General features: G+C 53.0%; 1 protein-coding gene across 1 annotated transcript; it reads right to left on the bottom strand.

The window, feature by feature from the left end:
* Positions 1–2,353: 2,353 nt before the first annotated feature.
* Positions 2,354–6,751, bottom strand: MXRA8 (matrix remodeling associated 8). Its single transcript, XM_027565228.1, has 10 exons — positions 6,649–6,751; positions 5,558–5,581; positions 5,089–5,439; positions 4,885–4,986; positions 4,289–4,774; positions 3,981–4,139; positions 3,762–3,798; positions 3,606–3,682; positions 3,430–3,510; positions 2,354–3,220 (listed from the first exon to the last, which is right to left on the bottom strand). Exons 1-10 carry the CDS (start codon positions 6,695–6,697, stop codon positions 3,195–3,197), a joined length of 1,392 nt encoding a protein of 463 aa, XP_027421029.1. The 5' UTR covers positions 6,698–6,751; the 3' UTR covers positions 2,354–3,194.
* Positions 6,752–19,531: the final 12,780 nt, after the last annotated feature.

The following is a 19,531-nucleotide window of genomic DNA, read 5'->3' as shown; positions in this document are numbered from 1 at the left end:
GGGCAGTCCACAGGGTCAGGCTCCGGGCCAGTGGGCGGCCGGGGGCGCGCTCGGCAGGAAGAAGGCGGGTGGGGGCCCTCAGGAAGCTCCGAGCCCGGCCTGGAGCCCTCGGAGGGGTTCTGCGCCGCCGGGCTCCGGTCCTCCACCTCTTCATAGTCCGGCGGCGCCTTGGTTACACCGACGTGCTGCAGCGGCTACGCGGGAAGCTGAGAATTCTTGTGTCCGGACCGGAACCGATGCCACTCTGTCACTTTGCCCCCCTACCCCCACCCCGCGTCAGCTCCGAGTTGGCGCGCCCTCTGCCAGGTCGCACGGGGGCTCCAAGAAACACGGGCCAAGCGTTTTGCGGGTCCCCGTGTGGACGCGACAGTAGGGTCAGCGCGAGCAGCTATGCGCACACAGGAGCACGGCCCTCCGGCAGCAGGTGTAGAGATTTTTTTTTCCTAGCTGCTGTCCATCAAACCTGCGTGGGGTCCTCCGTGGGGCAAGGGATATGAGGAGCAGCGCCCCCCCTGGCAGTGAAGGGTCCAGCCACTGGGGAGAGCGGCTCTCCCTCTCCGACCCCAGGAGGAAAACTTGAGGCCACTAGAAGGAGGCCCACGCTGGCGAGAGTGAGATGGGAGAGGACCTAGGGTGGAGCCTGAGAGTGATGGTGCTGCCCTCTTTGAAGCTGGCTTGGAGCCTAGACTCTCCCATCTGCCAGGTCAGGACCATCCTTGCTCAGTGGACCAGCACAAGAAAAGGCCACATTAGTCCATCACTGACTGGAGGAGCCAGTTTTTCCATAAGTCCCTGAGTCCAGGCCAGGGACCACCCTCAGGTGAGCCTCGGCAGGGGTGTTGACATCCGTTTCCCTAGGCTCTGAGGGCTCTATGAGGTTGGCCCACTCAACAAAGCCTGGGCCTTCTCTTGGGTCTCAGCTTCCCCAGAGGTGATCTGAGGAAGCCAGGAAAGATGGCCTTGAAGGAAGGGTCAAGGCTTTCTGCTTTCTGCTGGGTGTTCGGGGGAGGGAGGAAGACAGTCCCTACCCTGAGAGCTCACCAGGGACCAGATCCCCCAAGTCAAATAGCTGCTGGTCACACTGATGCAGGGGCTCTGGGGTCCCAGATGCTCTCCTGCCCTTGAACCTCTCTCTCCTACCTGATCACCTAACTCTCAGCCCAAGTCACAGGACAGAGGCTGGTAGCCAGAGGCCAGTCCCAGGACCCATGTTCATGTGGTCGAGCTGGGGTTCTGCAAGGGGCCTGAGTTTGTGGCCAGAGCCTGAGCTCTGACAGGAAGGGCCTTGTCCAGTGGCAGTGTGGCCACTGTGATTCGGGGGCCACTAGGCTGGGGGGAGTCACAACTCCCTGCCCCAGCCTCCCTCCCTGCTTTTGCCACTGGGGGGGTTCTTGAGGGGTGTAAAGAGAAAAGAGCTATTTTGAATTGTCGCCCAGGTGTTTTACTGCATGTCAACCCTGCTCACGTACAGAATCTGGACAGGTAGGTGAGGACCCAAGCTCAGGATCCCCACCACAAGTTCCTGCCTTGCTTTTCCCCCAGCACCTTTTACAGTGACCACTCAGAGTCGAGCCCGTGACAGTCAGTGACCGCTGCCCCAAGTGCCTTATAAATTTTAGGTGCTTGCTACCCTGGGCTATCCATCTCCGGCCTGCAGCCCTTGCTCCAGAGAGCTGCCCTTCCCCTGGCTCACAGAGCATTCCCATCCCCCAACCAGGAACTGTAAGGAACAAATATTGTGGGTCTCCTTGTGTGACATCTTGAAACTGTGGCTTCAAAATGACAGGGTTTCACCTTCGGCAGGTGAGAGTTCCAGTGCTGGGAGAGCCACACGCGGACTCTGTGAGGGTGGCTGTGCTTCCTTGCTCAGCAGGTCATGATCTGTGAGTTGTCAGTCTACCACTCTGGGTTTTCCGACTTAGGGTGACAGTTGCCCCTCCTCCCCCCAAGGGCCTTGGAAGACAGGGTCAGGGCTGGAGAAACAGGCTTCTTTCTACCTCATACTCTTCCTGTTCTGTTCCTGTCCTGCTGGCACCCCTGAGGGCTCTCCCACTGACTGCTTCCTCCCCCTTTTTCCTCGTGAACTGAAGCCCATCCTGGCATCTGCTTCTCTTTTCAGAGGACTGAACTAGTACAGCCCTCTGTCCTCATATCCCCCATCATGCTCCCCTCCCCCATGTCCAATAAACCCTCTGAAGAGGACCTGAGGCCCCTCCCCAGGACACCCAGACCTTCCACCCAAAGGAAGGGGTGATGACAGTGCAACTTCAGATGAAAGAAAGCACTTTGGGGTCCCCAAGGCACAGACTCTGCCCCCGGGAGACGGAGTGGAACAGCAGAAGCATCCTTGGGCCCAGGTCTAAAATCGATGTGGTCTTTATTGAGACGATAGCAATTCCCCAGGATGAGCAAGTTTAGGGTGTCGGGAGTGGCAGCACTGGCCACTCTAAGACCATCTTGACACCATCCTCCGGTCCTCAGCCAAAACAGAGTCAATGAGGCCTCGTCCCTGGACTCCAGCCCAGGGAAAAGCCGAGAGAAGGGGGTCAGAGTCAGAAGTCACATGGAGCCCAGTGACTGTCAAGGCAACTTGTTGAAAATGGGGCTGGAGCAGGGTAAGCAGAGAGGCGGCCCCAGGTGGCCAGATGCAGTGCAGAGAAACACTAGCCCCAGGCCTGGAGTGCATAGGCTTTGGGTTGCCATGCAGAGCCCGCTACAGTCTGGCAGGGTAACATGGGGTGCAGTCGAGGGGAGCCAGCAGGCAGCTCTCCTGAGGACTGCCAGCCCTGAGGCTGACCCAGACGCCAAGAATCCCCACTGAGCCCTGTCCTGCCCCTGCAGAGGTGGGGCTCCTAGCCCCCAGTGGGCAGAGGCCAAGAGAGCCTGAGGGACTGGTGGACATCAGCAGGGTCTTGGCCACGTGAGGAGGGAAGGGCACCTGGTGAGGGCTGCTGAAGGGGCCAGCTGCAGCGCTGGCAGATTCCAGGGAGCCCACGAGCGCGTCGGAAGACTAGGTGGTCCTGTGGGCCTGGAGGCAGCCTCACTCTGCACCAGTCCGGGCCAAGTTCCTGGACAGCGGGACCAGCCGCTGGAAGGGGGGCCAGGTAAGCTGCGTGGGGGTCAGGAAGAGTCCTCCAAGGTGGACAGACAAGAGTTGGCAGAGCTGCTGGCCCAGCCAGGAGCCCAGAGTCGCCTTATTTGCAGTACTCCTTCCTGAACTCTGGAAGCCAAAGGGACAGGTGGTGTCTGCCCTCTGCCCCGGCAAAATGGGCCGACTTCTATCAGGACCATCCAGGGACTTCTGGAACCCCGAGGGGGCAGGGGACTCCTTGCAAGGCTGGCAGGTGTCTTGGGGTTCCGAGTGGATGGAAAGGGGGTACAGCCCAGCTCTGAGATGGGCAGGGGTCTCCCTCCCTCCCCTTCACTAACCTTTGTCCAAGTCGATGTTCTTGGCCGGTGGGAGGCTATGGGCCACCTCAGCCCTCTCCTTCAGGATGTTGTTTTTGTAATCTGGAGCAGGAAGAGAGCAAGGTGAGGGCCCCTCAAAGACGTGCCTCCCTCATCCCAGGCCTGGGAGCCACAGTCTGCCCCTTGGGTCTCCTCACCTAGTCGAATGTCCTCACTCCTGTAAAGAGACTGGTCCCCGGAGGCCACAGCAAACTCTGCCATGTTTATGTCTTTCCTGGAGGCAGGAGGGTGGTGCGAGGTCAGAAGGTGGGTGAGTCTGCTCGGTCCCCGGGGAACCCAGAAGGGATACTTACCCCTTTGACTTGGACTTCTTGTTGGAGTATTCGTAGCCTGGGGAGGAAGACTCGTGTTGGGGGCAGCCTTGCCCACTCCCCAGCTCCTCCAGCCCAGAGGAACCCTCGCAGCCCGGGCAGGAGGCTCCAGGCCCGTCTGCTTTGGTCACTGTGCCCTAAGTCCCGCCTCCGGCCGGGAAAGGCTTCCTGAAGCTGGCCCAAGCCAGGCAATCGGCTCACCTCCACGGCGGCGCTGCCGGGTGGCCAGAACGACCGTGATGAGCAGCAGGATGAAGAGCAGCAGGGTGGCCAGCACGTAGCCCAGCTGCTGGAAGAAGTGGGCTCGGCCCTCGGGGACGATGACGTTGATGACGCTGCGGCCTCGCGTCAGGGTGGGATCTACGGGGACCGTGCGCGGGACAACGTCAGGGAGCGCACCGTGCGCCCCGACCCAGCCGATCTCAGCCCGCGGAGGCCAACCCCCCAACACCGGGATCCCTGATTTGGGACGGGAGGGGGCCAGGTGGGTTGCTGCCCCGCAGACGTACCTCTTGCACCTGGGCCGGGCGCGCCGCTGTGGCTGGAGCCATTGCCCGGGGAGTCCCGCGGGGGCGGGGGCGGCCGGGCAGCTGGCTCGGTGACCCTCAGGTGGAAGACGCGGCGCTCGTGCAGGCCGCAGTAGTGGTGGTGCAGGTGGCAGGAGTAGGTGCCCTCGTCTGCAGGCTCCACCGGGTCGATAAGCAGCGAGAAGTCGCCGCGCGCGAACGCGTCCGCCTCCACGGCCACGCGGTCGCGCAGGAAGGGCGGCCCGTAGGCGCGGCGCTCGCCGGACGCGTAAAGGTCGAGCAGGCGGTCCGCACGGTCGTGCGGCACCCCGGGAGGCTGGCGGTCCCAGTGCACAACCTGCTGCGCTTCCTCCAAGTGTCTGTCAGTCCACACGTGCGCGCGGTTCACGCACGTCAGCAACGCAGGCGCGCCGCGCTCCACAGCCAGCACCTCTTTCTCGCCGTCCCAGTGCGCGCCGGCGGCCCGGGCTGGGGGAGCATGGTGGTCAGGGATCCCGGGCCGGGAGGGAGCCGGGACGGGGCGTCCAGGGTGGCAGGGGTGGGAGCGCAGGGGCGGGGTGTTGGGGGGGCACACTCACGGTCGTCGGTAACCTCGAGGCTCACGGCCAGGCTCTCGTAGAGGTGGCAGTAATGGTGGTGAAGATTACAGGTGTACAGCCCCTCGTCAGTCTCCTCCACCGCTACGTACCGGGGGATGGGCGGGGGGAACCCAGCCGTAAGCTCCGCGGCCCCGCCTGCGCCCCGGAGCCCCCGCCCCCCCGCCGCGGTACCCCGGCTAGTACCTCGGATGAACAGCGAGAAGTTGCCATCGTGGAAGGCGGAGGGAGGCAGCAGGAGGCGGCCGCGGTCGCGCGGCTCGTACACGCGCTGCTCGCCCACGCGCTGCTCGCCCAAGCGCTGCTCGCCCACGCGCTGCTCGCCCGTCGAGTACATGTCCACCAGTCGGCGCGCGGGGCCGCCAGCCTTGCTGCCGCTGAGGTCCCAGTGGACGACGCGCTGGCGGTCATGCAGCCTGTCTTGGGTCCACACCATGCGCGGGCTCTGGCAGCGCAGCACCGCCCGGGCGCCTGCTGCCCAGCTTACTGTGGACTCGGACACCACGGACCTGTCGGAGGTCGCGGGCCCTGATGGCCCTGGTGGGAAAGGGGAGTCTCACCCTCTGGAGGGATGAGACTCCAGAGGACAGTACAGGATGGGGCTAGCAAGAAGGCAGGGAGACTGACAGGTTCTTAGGGGAGGGTGGTCACTAACCTGAAGACAGAAGGACGGCAGAACCTGGAATGAGAGGAAGTGAGGGTCAAACTGGGGAGGGGGTGACCTGAGCCTTCACATGTGGCTCACCTGCTGAAATTGGCTCCCCACTTGGCCCCTGGATCCCTTCTTTAGTCCTATTTGAGGTGGGTGCTAAGGATACCCTGGTAACAGGTAGGGGTAGGTCCAGAGAAGCCAGGAGGGGACAGTGGGGGGTCTCCTATTCCCCCTACCTCTCCCAGGCCCCCACTTAATCCTCGTGGCCACCTCCCTGGGCTGCAGGGACAGCACCTGCATCTCTCGGGGTGAGTGGTGGGGCCAGCCCAGCTCTGGATATGTGCTTGTCACCAAGGGCCACCTTCAGGAATGGTGGCTACCCTAACCATCACTGCAGCAAGGCCACAAGAGCGCCAGTGCCTGACACCTCAGCTGGTTTGGGGGCTACATACATATCCAGGTGTGGCACCTGCCCAGGGCCATGCTGCACTAACCCTCCAGGGTCCTCAGGCTGCTGGCACCCCACCCAGGAGGCCCTTGGCCTTCAGAAGGACAAGAAGGCTGGATGTGGAGAGTGACCCCACCATCTGCCACCCCACATGCTAAATTCCTGCTCCAGAGATGTGGCCTGGCGCCCCAGCTGGACAGAGGAATGTGCCGGGTCAGCAGGCCACCCCCGGGGAGCAGGCTCCGGCGGCCCGGGAACGGACCCTATGATACCCATGCTTCCCGGGTCCCCCTCAATCCTTCACCCATCCCCTCCTGACAACAGATAAGCACAAGGCTAGAGGGGTGTCCCAGAGAAGTAGAGGGTGCAAGGGACCCCAGGAGGAACCCCCATGCTCAGCCTCCCTGCCCTGTCCAGCCCTGTCTCCAGCATACAGTGAGGGGAAGTTCTGTAGGGATCTAACATCAGACTTCAGCCCCTCCGTGTCCTGGGGGCCTTCTGGTGAGCGGCAGCCTCTGAGGTCCCCAGACCCATCCGCTTCCTGGTGGGGTGTCCCCTCACCCCAGAGTTCAGACAGGCTTAGCCCCAAACACAAACTGGCTCAGACTAGATGTGACTCCTGCCACCCCACCCCCCATGAACTCACTCTGCAGAAGCACAAGTCTCCAGAGCAGGACCCAGGCCCGCAGCTCCATGGCGCCCGCCTGGCCCGGAGGCGCTTTGTCTCCCTCAGTCTCAAACTCTGCAGAAAAACAGCCCGGCCCCCTCCTCCTCCCCCTCCTCAGCACCCGCCATGACATCACGGAGCCCTGGGCTGGCTGACAGTCTGCAGACCGCCCCCTCTGCTCCTGCCCGGCCCCTTGGCCTCCCCTAGTACTTGGCTGGCTTGATGGGAGGCGTTAGGGCCTTGGCCACTGTATCCCAGAGGGTGAGGGGAGTCACTCTGGCTTGGGTCCTGGAGAAGGGGGCAGCAGCCCAGCCCTGGAGGGGCAGGGGCCTAAGGGCATGGCCCCAGATGCCTTGTGGGTATTTGTGACAGACGGATCCCCACTAGGGCCACTGGAGGTCTAGGGTTCTGGGGGGAGCATCTCCTCACCTGCACCTCTATAGGGGGACCCCAGCCATTTCCCCTCCCAACCCCCTGCAGGCCAGTAGAAAGGCCCCCCAGCCACCAGCTCTTCCCGCTGGCTGTGTGGTGACCCCTGGGGCTCCATTTTTTCAGCTGTGAGGTGGGGACAAGAGTAGTGCAGGCCCTGGGGGTGCAGGGGCTCCCTCCTGGCAGCATGATGGACACCACGGTCTATCAGTCAGCTTCAGCACCCAGAAAGCTGCCAGGGAGATGAGTGGCAGGGACCAGGGTTCCCTGTCCTGGTGCCCCCACCCCATCTGCCTTCCACCCAGACCCAGGTCCACTATTCCCGGGAGCACCACCCTCCCCTCCTGGAGGAGAGGGAAGAAAGGGGGGTATGGAAGCCTTCCCAACAGAAGGCACAAATTTGAAGCTCTGGGAAAACTCACAAAGTCACGTAAACAAATGTGAAATAACAGAGCATGCACTGTGTACCAAACCCACTCTTTCTAGTTAAGCAAACCTCAAGAAAAAGAAAGGAAAAATCCACTGAACAACCACAAAACCCACGGTGCATTTTTGGACTGCCCATTTGGACTGAATTATGGTCACAGGTCCCAGACCCTGGTGGGCTGGAGTCTAACTCTTGAACCCTGCCCTGGTCCCCAAGTTCTCAGACAAGCAAGGAGCCCAGCTCAGCCAGACTCCTGGGCTCCAGGCAAGGGGAGGAGGCTGCTGATGCTGCAGCAAGAAGGAATGAGGGGTGACAGCAGGTAGGACCGGCTGAGGACACAGGACTGGGAGGACGCCCCACCCCCAGTCTAACGGACCGTTTCCTCAGCAGGATCCAGGCCCTGGTAGGCAGAGCCCTTTTTCCAAACTGGAATCAGGACTTGTCTCCACACCCCACCCCCAGCTCCTTCCGGGCCTTTCATTCTGGAAAAACAAGCCCAGCCTGGCTGGCCTTGAGGCCTGGCCTCTCCTGTTTTTCTAACTGGTTTATATTAGTGCTGGTGGCCTCCCTCCCAGTCCGCCTCCCTCCTCTGCGCACCGCCCCCCCCACCCCCCCCCCCCCACCCCAGCCCCTGCGATGTGTCTGTCTCTCTCCATGTGCCTCAGCCTCTGTCCTCCATCTCAGCCCTCTGTCCCCGCCTCTGGCTGCCCGGGCTGTCTTTCTTCCACAGAAGGAAGTTGTCCAAGCAGGGCGGCAAGAAGGCAGACACCCAGGTCTGGCCTCTCAATCTGGAAGAGGACAGGGTCAGCTCCCAGCACTGAGCTAGGAGGCTGGAGGTGCTGGGTCCACACCCTGAACTCCCTGCAGAGCCCCTCCACCCCCACACCCGACCAGGCCTGCATGGAGGTTGGTGGGTTTATGGCACCGCAGATCCAGCCCTTGGCTCAGCCCCAGTGTAGAAGCCTGAAGGAGGAAGCAAACCCTGTGGCACCACTGGGCAGGATGGACAGGGCAGTGGAAGGCGGCATCACCCTCCTCCCTGCTCCCTCCTGTTCTGCTTGAGCCCACCTCCCCCGTCCTTGGCAGGAAACACAAGTGAGAACAGAGGCCCAGAAGAGAACAGACCAGAACTAAATGACCGCATCCCCTCTCCCAAAAGGCGGGTCAGCCAGGCAGCCCCATGGAGACTGAGACTCAGCCTCTGGCTCCAGTCCTGGGGACCCGGACATTCCAGGCAGCCAGGCTCATTGGGAGGAAAAACCACAGGCACTCAGAGGCACAACCCGACACAGACACGTGTTAACACGGGCTGTTCCGTCATCCAGCAGAGCTGAGCACCTACTGCTCACCCGGCACAGAGCTGAGCACCTACTGCTCACCCGGCACAGAGCTGAGCACCTACTGCTCAGCCGGCACAGAGCTGAGCTGTGTGCCAGGCCCTGGGGTTCAGCACTGCACCCAGGCCAAGCTCCTGCCCTCTGGGAGTTGTTAGTGGGGAGGCAGCCGGCTCGCTGAGGAATGATGTCATTTTAAATGCAGCAAGATTAAAGCCGGGCAGGGGCTCCCTCCGTGAACTGACCTGGACAGCCTCCAAGGGACCCATTCCTCCGAGGATGGACCAGGACACCCTCTGAGGGACCCACACCCACAGCAAATGGCCAGGCAGGGGCTCAGGAAGCTGCCTGCCAGTAGGTGTTGGGGAGGGGGGTAGGCAAGCTGGGCAAGGAGGTCTGTGGGCCACGCCCAGGCTCTCACGTGAGCACAGGGAGGCCTGAAGAGGCCTGGTGGTCTGGTGACGCAAGAAAAGCCAAATGGTTAGTTTAGAGCCGTCAGGGTTTACAAGAGCACACCAGGAAAATGGACATCCGAGGACCAGGTGGTGGACGGAATCTGAGATGCTCCCCAGGGCACCCAGCCCTGAAGGAGCCTGTGGCCGGACAGCCCTTTGTACCCACACAACAGGTGCCTGCCAGTCACTCCTGAGGCAGAGTCTGCATTGCTGCCAAGGAGCCTCAGCTTCTCCTGGAACACTGAAACTCCCTCCCCTAAGAAGAAAACGGACCGTCACACTGCTTTTCTGTTGGTCTGAGCAGTTCTCCTAAAAGCCATTTGTAGAACTTCACTGGTGGCCCAGTGCCTAAGACTGAACTTTCCCAATGCGAGGGGCTTAAGTTTGATCCCCGGTCAGGGAACTAGATCCCACAGGCCACAATGAAAATCCAACTAAGACCTGGTACAGCCAAATAAATAAATAAATACATTAAAAAAAAGTCACTTGAGACTGTGTAGGCCCTTCTTCTTGGTTCCTGGTGGCCTGCCTGGCCCCAAGAGGCAGGGGGACTCTGCAGCCCTCGTGTCTGAGGACCCATGAATCCCATGGAGGCTCTCTTCTCCTCTGACTGAGAAAACAGGGCTGTCCTCCACCATCTCCTGGAGTTTGCTGTAACTCATGTCCATTGAGATGGTTATGCTATCTAACCATTTCATCCTCTGCTGCTCCCTTCTCTTCCTGCCCTCAATCTTTCCCAGAATCAAGGACTTTTCCAAAGAGTCAGCTCTTCACATCAGGTGGCCAAAGTATTGGAGCTTCAGCTACAGCTTCAGCATCTGTCCTTCCAATGAATATTCAGGGTTGATTTCCTTTAGGATGGACTGGTTTGATATCCTTGCTATACAAGGGACTCTCAGTAGTCTTCTCCAGCACTACAATTCGAAAACATCAGTTCTTTAGCACTCAGCCTTCTTTATGGTCCAACTCATATCTGTACATGACTACTGGAAAAACCATAGCTTTGACTATACAGACCTTTGTTGACAAAGTGGTCTCTGTTTTTTATTGTCTAAGTTTGTCATAGCTTTCCTTCCAAGGATTCAGCATCTTTTAATTTTGTGGCTGCAATCATTGTCTGCAGTGATTTTGGAGGCCAAGAAAAATCTGTCACTGCTTCCACTTTTTCCACTTCTATTTGCCATGAAGTGATGGGACTGGGTGCCATGACCTTAGTTTTCTGAATGTTAAGTTTTAAGCCAACTTTTTCACTCTCATCAAGAGGCTCTTTAGTTTCTCTTCACTTTCTGTTATTAGAGTGGTATCATATGCGTATCTGAGGTTGTTGATATTTCTTCTGGCAGTCTTGATTCCAGCTTGTGATTCATCCTGCCTAGCATTTTGCATGATGTACTCTGCATATAAGTTAAATAAGCAGGTTGACAATATACAGCCTTGATGTATTCCTTCCCCAATTTTGAACCAGGCAGTTGTTTCATGTCTGGTTCTTCTAACCATTGCTTCTTGACCCTCATACAGGTTTCTCAGGAGACAGGTAAGGTGGTCTGGTACTCTCATCACTTCAAGAATTTTCCACAGCTTGTGATCCACACAAAGGCTTTAGCATAGTCAAAGAAGCAGATGTTTTTCTGAAACACCCTTGCTTTCTCCATGATCCAATAAATGTTGGCAACTTGATCTCTGGTTCCTCTGCCTCTTTGACACCCAGCTCGTACATCTGGAAGTTGTTTCAGGGACTGCTGAAGCACAGCTTGAAGGATTCTGAGCATAAGCTTGCTAGCATGTGAAATGAGCTCAATTGTATGGTAGTCTGAACATTCTTTGGCATTGCCGTTTTTGGGGATTGGAATGAAAACTAACATTTTCCAGCCCTGTGGCCACTGCTGAGTTTTCCAAATTTGCTGAAATGGGTGCAGCACTTTAACAGCACCATCATTTAGGATTTTAAATAGCTGAGCTGGATTTCCATCACCTCCACTAGCTTTGTTCACAGTAATGCTTCCAAAGACCCATTTGACTTCATAGTCCAGGATGTCTGACTCTAGGTGAGTGACCACATCATTGTGGTTATCTGGGTCATTAAGACCTTTTTTGTACAGTTCTATGTATTCTTGCCATCCCTTCTTAATCTCTTCTGCTTCTGTTAGGTCCTTACTCTTTCTGTTTTTTATCATGCCCATACTTGCATGAAATGTTTCCCTTGATATCTCCAATTTTCTTGAAGAGATCGCTCGTCTTTTCCATTTTATTTTTTCCCTCTACTTCTTTATATTGTTCACTTAAGAAGACCTTCCTATCTCTGTTATTCTCTGGAACTCTACATTCAATTGGATGTATCTTTCCCTTTCTCCCTTGCCTTTTGCTTCTCTTCTTTTCTCAGCTATTTGTAAAGCCTCCTCAGATGACCACTTTACCTTCTTGCATTTCCTTTTCTTTGGGATGGTTTTGGTCACTGCTTCCTGAACAATGCTACAAACATCTATCAGTAGTTCTTCAGGCAGTCTGTCCACCAGATCTAATCCCGTAAATCTATTTGTCACCTCCACTGTATAATCATAAGGGATTTGATTTAGGTCATACCTTAATGGCCTAGTGGTTTCCCCTACTTTCTTCAATTTAAGCCTGAATTTTGCAATAAGGAGCTCATGATCTGAGCCACAGTCAGCTTCAAGTCTTGTTTTTACTGACTGTATAGAGTTTCTCCAACTTGGGCTGCAAAGAACATAATCAATCTGATTTCGGTATTGACCATTTGGTGACGTCCAGGTATAGAGTCATCTCTTGGGTTGTTGAAAAAGCGTGTTTGCTATGACCAGTGTGTTCTCTTGACAAAACTGTTAGCTTTTGCCCTGCTTCATTTTGTACTCCAAGGCCAAACTTGCCAAGTATCTCTTGACTTCCTACTTTTGCATTCCAATCCCCTATGATGAAAAGGGTATCTATTTTTGGTGTTAGTTCTAGAAGGTGTTGTAGATCTTCACAGAACCATTCAACTTCAGCTTCTTCAGCACCACTGGTTGGGGTATAGACTTAAAGTAATGTTGAACAGTTTGCCTTGGAAACGAACTGAGATCATTCTGTCATTTTTGAGAGTGCACCCAAGTAATGCATTTTGGACTCTTGTTGACTATGAGGGCTACTCCTCTTTTTCTAAGGGATTCTTGCCCACAGTAGTAGATATAATGGTCATCTGAATGGAATTCTCTCATTCCTATCCATTTTAGTTCACCAGTTCCTAAGATGTTGGTGTTCATTTTTGCTATTTTCTGCCTGACCATGTCCAATTAACCTTGATTCATGGAAAGGAGAGTGAGAAAGCTGGCTTAAAACTAAACATAAGGAAAAAAAAAATCATGGCATCTGGCCCCATCACTTCATGGCAAATAGATGGGGAAGCAGTGGCAGATTTTATTTTCGTGGGCTCAAAATTCACTGCAGGTGATGACTGAAGCCATGAAATTAAAAGACGCTTGCTCCTTGGAACAAAAGCCATGACAAACCTAGACAGCATATTAAAAAGCAGAGACATCACTTTCCTGACAAAGGTCTGTTTAGTCAAAGCTATGGCTTTTCCAGTAGTCTTGTATGGATATGAGAGTTGGACCATAAAGAAGGCTGATTGCCAAAGAACTGATGCTTTTGAACTGTGGTGCTGGAGAAGACTCTTGAGAGTCCCTTGGACTGCAAGGAGATCAAACCAGCCCATCCTAAAGGAAATCGGACCTGCCAAATAAATAAATAAATGTATTTTAAAAAAGTCACTTGAATAATGACTGTATGAATAGTGACAGTCACTATTCAACCCTGTGTTGAAGGGATAAAAGGGAGCTTCCAGACGATAGGGAGATCTGTGGGACACATGCTCATGCATAGCACTTAACAATTGTGAACATAGTGTTTAACTTTACCTCCTGTGTTAAAAATGTTTTTTACTCAGGACCAGAGAGTGGTCTATACATAATTTCATGAGGGCTCTTATCCAAGGCTGCTTCTAGGGGACACCGGTGTATGGAGAGCAATTTGCAAGACCATGTCTTGTGTTAGATGAGTTTTCCGGCACAGCCTACAAGAGATGTCTTAATAATCTCAGTATCTTTAGAAAAGATCCACATATTTGCTGCATAAGCAACACAACCACAAGCTGGGGGAGGGATGAATGGTAGAGCACAGGGGGTTTCTCCAAGCAGGAGATCAGGGAACAGGGAACTGTTCTGCATGACCCACAATCAGGGGACACGTGGCACCATGCCTTTATTAAGATCCAATGAACTGCATGGAACATGGAGGGAACCTTAATGTGTGAAAAGTCTAAAAAACTCATGCAGGTGATCAGGAAACCAAAATGTGGCCAAGAAACCTGCTGAGTCACACATGGAGTAACAACACGTAAGGGGTGTGTGAGCGCCAGTCTGAGCAACCTCAGGAGTGAGCAGAGCCTGTGACTAAAGGAAGAGGGGCCTGCACACAGCACTGAGGTTGAGCTGGCAAAGCTGTTTCCTGCTGGCTATGGTTTATCAGCTCCACTACTGCCTATAGGATGTGGGCTAAACAATTAGATGAGAGGTTATGGAAAAGCAAGAGAGGGGCTGGGATGAACCACAAGGTCTGGATCACAACTGGAGATGCTGCTATGAACTCGTGTTCAGCCTAACAGAAACACTGTGGATGCTTGTGGCAGCAGTTTCCTCTGTGTGAACACATGGTCAAGTGCCATCTGAGAAGGGCCCACAGCTGTGTGCATACCCAGCTCCAGATCTTGGTTTCTAAGATCATTTTCTAAGAACAGGAACCAGGGCTCCTTGGAGAAATGCCTGATTTTAGGGCTGTGTGAAGAAATACACAAAAGAAGTCTGTAGTGCCAAAAAGGAAGGATGTGCTAAAAAAAAAAACAAACCCAAAACTAATGATGGGGGTGTCAAAGGTCACAGGGCCCAAGGCTGGAACCAGAGGAGCAACAAAGTCCAGGGGTTCTGGACTGTGAGCCAGAGGAGGAAGTAACCATCCATGTTGACACCCACAGGAACAAGTGACTAGAAATAAACACAGCTTTTCCAGGCAGGAGAACCCCAAGGTTGAGGTGGAGAGAGAACAGAATCGTGGCTCTCACCCACACCTAGCACAGGGGGGTACAGGGCTGATGTTGTTGTCCTCTACTGCCCACAATTCTGTGGGTCAGGAGTCCTAGCTCCACATGGCATTGCTGGGATGGCTTGATGGGGCCTGGACGATCCACGTGCTTCTCTCCAGAAACTGGGGTCTTGGTGTGGCCCCTTGTCACTCAGCAGTCTAAACCAGGCTTCCTTCCTGACAGAAACTGCTGGGAGCCTTAAGGCCGAAGCTCAAAAGCATCTGCCGCTTCCGACTGGTCAAAGCAAGTCACAGCCCAGACTCCTGGGAAGGGAGACAGCCCCTGGCTTTGGTGGGGGGACCAAAGCAGGACCACAAGGCCAAGGGGTTTGTGTACAGGGAGGGGTTCTGACATCCGTAGTGACCATATACCAGAGGTGAGAGGCAGGTAGCACAATAAAACGCGAGTAGTTCAGAGCATGTCTCAGGTTTACCTGAACAAATCCTTTATAAACGAGATCAGCTCGGACTTCCCTGGTGGTGCAGTGGATAAGAATCCACCTGTCAAATCAGGGGACATGGATTTGATCCCTGGTCTAAGGAAGATTCCACATGTGGTAGAGCAACTAAGCCCATGTGCCACAATTACTGTGCCTGTGTTCTAGAGCCCCCAGCCACAAATACAGAATCCACGTGCTGCAACGACTGAAGCCCGAGCACTCTAGGGCCTGTAAGCCACAACTACTGAGTGTGTGCCACAACTACAGCCCGGGAGCCCAGAGCCTATCCTCAGCAGCGAGAGAAGCCACCGCAATGAGAAGCCCCAACACTGCAACAAAGAGTAGTCCCTGCTCGCCACACCTGGAAGTCCACACAAAGCAACAAAGACCCAGTGCAGTCAAAAGCAATAAGTAAAACAGATCAGCTGTTTTGTTTTGTTTTTTTCCGAAGAGGAAGGCGGGGTATAGGGACATCAGTGCTTTTCTTTCAAAAAAAATATTTATTTATTTTTGGCTGTGCTGGGTCTTTGCTCCCTTGCGTGTGCTTTCTCTAGTTGTGGCAAGTGAGGGGTACTCTCTAGTCAGAATGCGAGCTTCTTATTGTGGCGGCTTCTCCTGTCGTGGAGCACAGGTTCTAGGGCAAGCGGGCTCAGTAGTTGTGGCACGTGGGCTCAGCTGCCCTGTGGTATGTAGGACCTTCCTGGACCAGGGACTGAACTTGTGACCCCTGCATTGTACGGTGGACTCTTAACCACTGAGCCACCAGGAAAGCCCAAGATCAGTTAATTTAATCAAATATAGTTAAACACAATACCAGACCACCTTACGTGCCTCCTGAGAAATCTGTATGCAGGTCACAGAGCAACAGTTAGAACCAGACATGGAACAATGGACTGGTTCCAAATTGGGAAAGGAGTACGTCAAGGCTGTATATTGTTACCCCGCTTATTTAACTTATATTCAGAGTACAACATGTGAAATGCCGGGCTGGATGAAGCACAAGCTGGAATCAAGACTGCCGGGAGAAATAGCAATAAGCTCAGACACGCAGATGACACCACCCTTATAGCAGAAAGTGAAGAACTAAAGAGCCTCTTGATAAAAGTGAAAGAGGAGAGTGAAAAAGTTGGCTTAAAACAACATTCAAAAAACTAAGATCATGGCATCTGGTCCCATCACTTCATGGTGAATAGATGGGGAAACAATGGAAACAGTGACAGACTATTTTCTTGGGCTCCAAAATCACTGCAGATGGTGACTACAGCCATGAAGTTAAAAGATGCTTGCTCCTTGGAAGAAAAGCTATGACCAACCTAGACAGCATATTAAAAAGCAGAGACATTACTTTGCCAACAAAGGTCCATCCAGTCAAAGTTATAGTTTTTCCAGTAGTCATGTGTGGATGTGAGAGTTGGACTATAAGGAAAATTGAGTGAAGAATTGATGCTTTCAAACCATGGTGTTGGAGAAGGCTCTTGAGAGTTCCTTGGACTGCAAGGAGAACAAACCAGTCCATCCTAAAGGAAATCAGTCCTGAATGTTCATTGGAAAGACTGATGCTGAAGCTGAAACTCCAATGCTTTGGCCACCTGATGTGAAGAACTGACTCTTTGGAAAAGATCCGGATGCTGGGAAAGATTGAAGGCGGGAGAAGGGGACGACAGAGGATGAGACTGTTGGATGACATCACCGACTTGATGGACATGAGTTTGAGCAAGCTCCGGAAGTTGGGGCTGGACAGGGAAGCTTGGCATCCTGCCATCCATGGGGTCACAAAGAGTCAGACATGACTGAACTGAAACACATATGTTTACATTTTTATGACCTTAAATAGTTCTTGGAAAAAAATAACTTATCTGACCCATAAAACCAGACTAAGAAATGTAGGAAAGTTTAATTAAGCTTTGCATACATAAATAAACCTAATTCTTCCACAATGCTACATTATCTTTTCAGTGTTATGTGTCAGGAGAAAGATATATAGTTGTTTTAAGTCAAAATTATGGAACCAGTCTAATGTGGGGCTTTTCCTGGTGGCTCATAGTAAAGAATCTGCCTGCCAATGAAGGAGACACAGGTTCAGTCCCTGGTCCAGATGATCCCTTGGAAAAGGAAATTGCAACCCATTCCAGTATTCTTGCCTGGAAAATCCCATGGACAAAGGAGCCAGGTGGACTACGGTCCATGGGGTCGCAAAGAGTCAGACACAACTTAGCCACTAAACAATAACAGTCTAATTTGTTCAAGGATTCATCCTGATTAAAAACACTACCTAACCTTTTTATAATATAGATTGTTAAACTCCACATTTTCCACCCTGACATTTTTTTTCTTTAGCCATGGACTTTATTGTTTGAGTATTTGCAATTATTATTCTATACACAAATGTTAATTTCTTACAAAACTCTGTATTCCATATTGCTAGGTCACTTCACTCTTCATTTTATGTCACATTTCCATCAAGAACTATTTCCCCAAATCACCATCTGCCTGATTGTGTGTTGTTGTTGTTTAGTTGCTAAGTTGTGTATGACTCTGCGATGCCAGACACTAGTCCACCAGGCTCATCTGTCCATGAGATTTTCCAGGCAAGAATACTGGAGTGGGTTGCCATTTCCTTCTCCCACCCTGACATTTAAACAGTATTAATGTTTCTATGACATGAAGTCTTCTTGGCAATATTTGCTCTCTGCCAGAATTCACATCTCTCTGTTTCTTATCCAATGATCAACCACTGTCTCAGGTGTTTTGTTCTTTTTTAACTGTGGATTCTCCAAGAAAATGACTTTCTTTTAAAGGGTGAACACTTCTAAGGCATTGCTGTTTGCTCTTCAGTAGCTAGGTTGCATTCAACTCTGCAACCCCATGGATTGTAGACCACCAGGCTCCTCTGTCCATGAGACTTCCCAGCAAGAAAACTGGAGTGGGTTGCCATTTCCTTCTCTAGGGACTCTTTCCAACCCAGGGATCAAACCCACATCTCCTGCTTGGCACACAAATTCTTTACCACTGAGCCACCTGGAAAGCTCTAAGCTGTTGTTAGGAATTCAGTTTCTCTTTTCTTTCTGGAATTCTCACATTCTCTAGCTTTTTTTTTCTTTTAGCTTTTTAATCATACAGACTGCTTTGGTTTCCAGGAAGACAGGGAGTTACACTAAAACACTCAGAGAATGCCTCCAGTCAGGCATCTGGAGACCCTGGAACTTGGGCCTCATCCTCCATGGTTGCCCAGAGAATGGGCTTCAATACACATCATACGCTTCAGTTCAGTGTGGCTACCCGCCTCCTATGGTCCATCTTTGGCCAGCAAAGCCCTTTGTGCCCTCCAAACTCCTTCCATGGCCTCTGCCATGAAGAGACATGGTGGGCTCTCAAGAATTTCCTGCTACAGGTCTGGCATTAGGGCTGCCAGGTAAACACCACACGGGACATACTTGTACTAAGAAATTTGTTTATCTGATATTCAGATCTAACTGGGAGACCTGTACTTTTATTTGCTGAAGTTGGCAACCTTCCTAGAATCAGCCATAGTCCCAGAGTCCTGGCTTCCACCAGAAGTGGAGTGGAGGGCACTTAAGAGCCACTGCTGGGGGTCTCAGTTTGTAGACCCCACTCTCAAACATAAGCACACAGCTTATGTGCCACTAGAGGAAGCCCACTTTCATGGGAAGCAGAGGCTACAGTCCACAGACCGACGGATGAACTGGGAAGAAGTGGAAACAGGACTTGGTGGGGGAGGGAGGTGGAGGAAATCCACAGCATCAGTATCCTCACAGAAGTGACCTGACCACACCCACAAAACACACAGAAAACAAAGGGGTCTTACAAATGAAGAACAAAGTAACAGAAATGAAAAAATGCATTACATGTGTTAGAAGAAAATGTTGAGGGTGCCAATGAGATAGAATATAGAAAGTGATCCAAAAAACAGGAGCTTCAGAAGAAAAGAAATACAGGGAAGGAAATAATGACAAAATGGTTCAAGAAAATGTCCTAGAACTGAAGGAGGGTTAGGCGTTTCCAGATAGAATTAGGCTCCCGCAGGGCAGAAAGAGACCCACACCAAAGCACACATCATGGGAGAGTTCACACCAGTGAGGAAAGAGGAGCTTTGAAAAAGGCACAGAGGCTCTGGAGCCAAAACAGATGCAGTTTTCTCAACAGTAACACTGAGAATGGGAACATGAGAGAGTGACATCTGCAGAGCTTGGCAGGAAATAATTTCCAGCCTAGAATCCCATATCCAGCCAAACTGTCAACCAAGAAACAGGATGCAATAAAGCCATGTGCAGATTTACAAAGTTTCAGAATTTCTCCTGTTTTTTTGTGTGTGTAGGAAACTATGGAGGATGTGGGCTTCCCTCATAGCTCAGTTGGTAAAGAATCTGCCTGCAGTGCAGGAGATCCGGGTTCGATTCCTGGGTTGGGAAGATCCCCTGGAGAAGGAAACGGCAACCCACTCCAGTATGCTTGCCTGGAGAATCCCATGGGCAGAGGAGCCTGGTGGTCTACAGTCCATGGAGTCGCAAGACTCAGACACAACTTAGCAACTAAATTACCACCCACCATGGAGGATATGCTCTTTCAAAGTGAAGGAAGGAAAAAGAATTTAAAAACATAAGTGAACACGAGGGGTCAGGGGAGCAGAGA

The sequence above is a fragment of the Bos indicus x Bos taurus genome, chromosome 16 (genome assembly GCF_003369695.1).
Source record: "Bos indicus x Bos taurus breed Angus x Brahman F1 hybrid chromosome 16, Bos_hybrid_MaternalHap_v2.0, whole genome shotgun sequence".
Taxonomy (NCBI): domain Eukaryota; kingdom Metazoa; phylum Chordata; class Mammalia; order Artiodactyla; family Bovidae; genus Bos; species Bos indicus x Bos taurus.
This window is presented reverse-complemented; position numbering and strand designations above follow the sequence as displayed.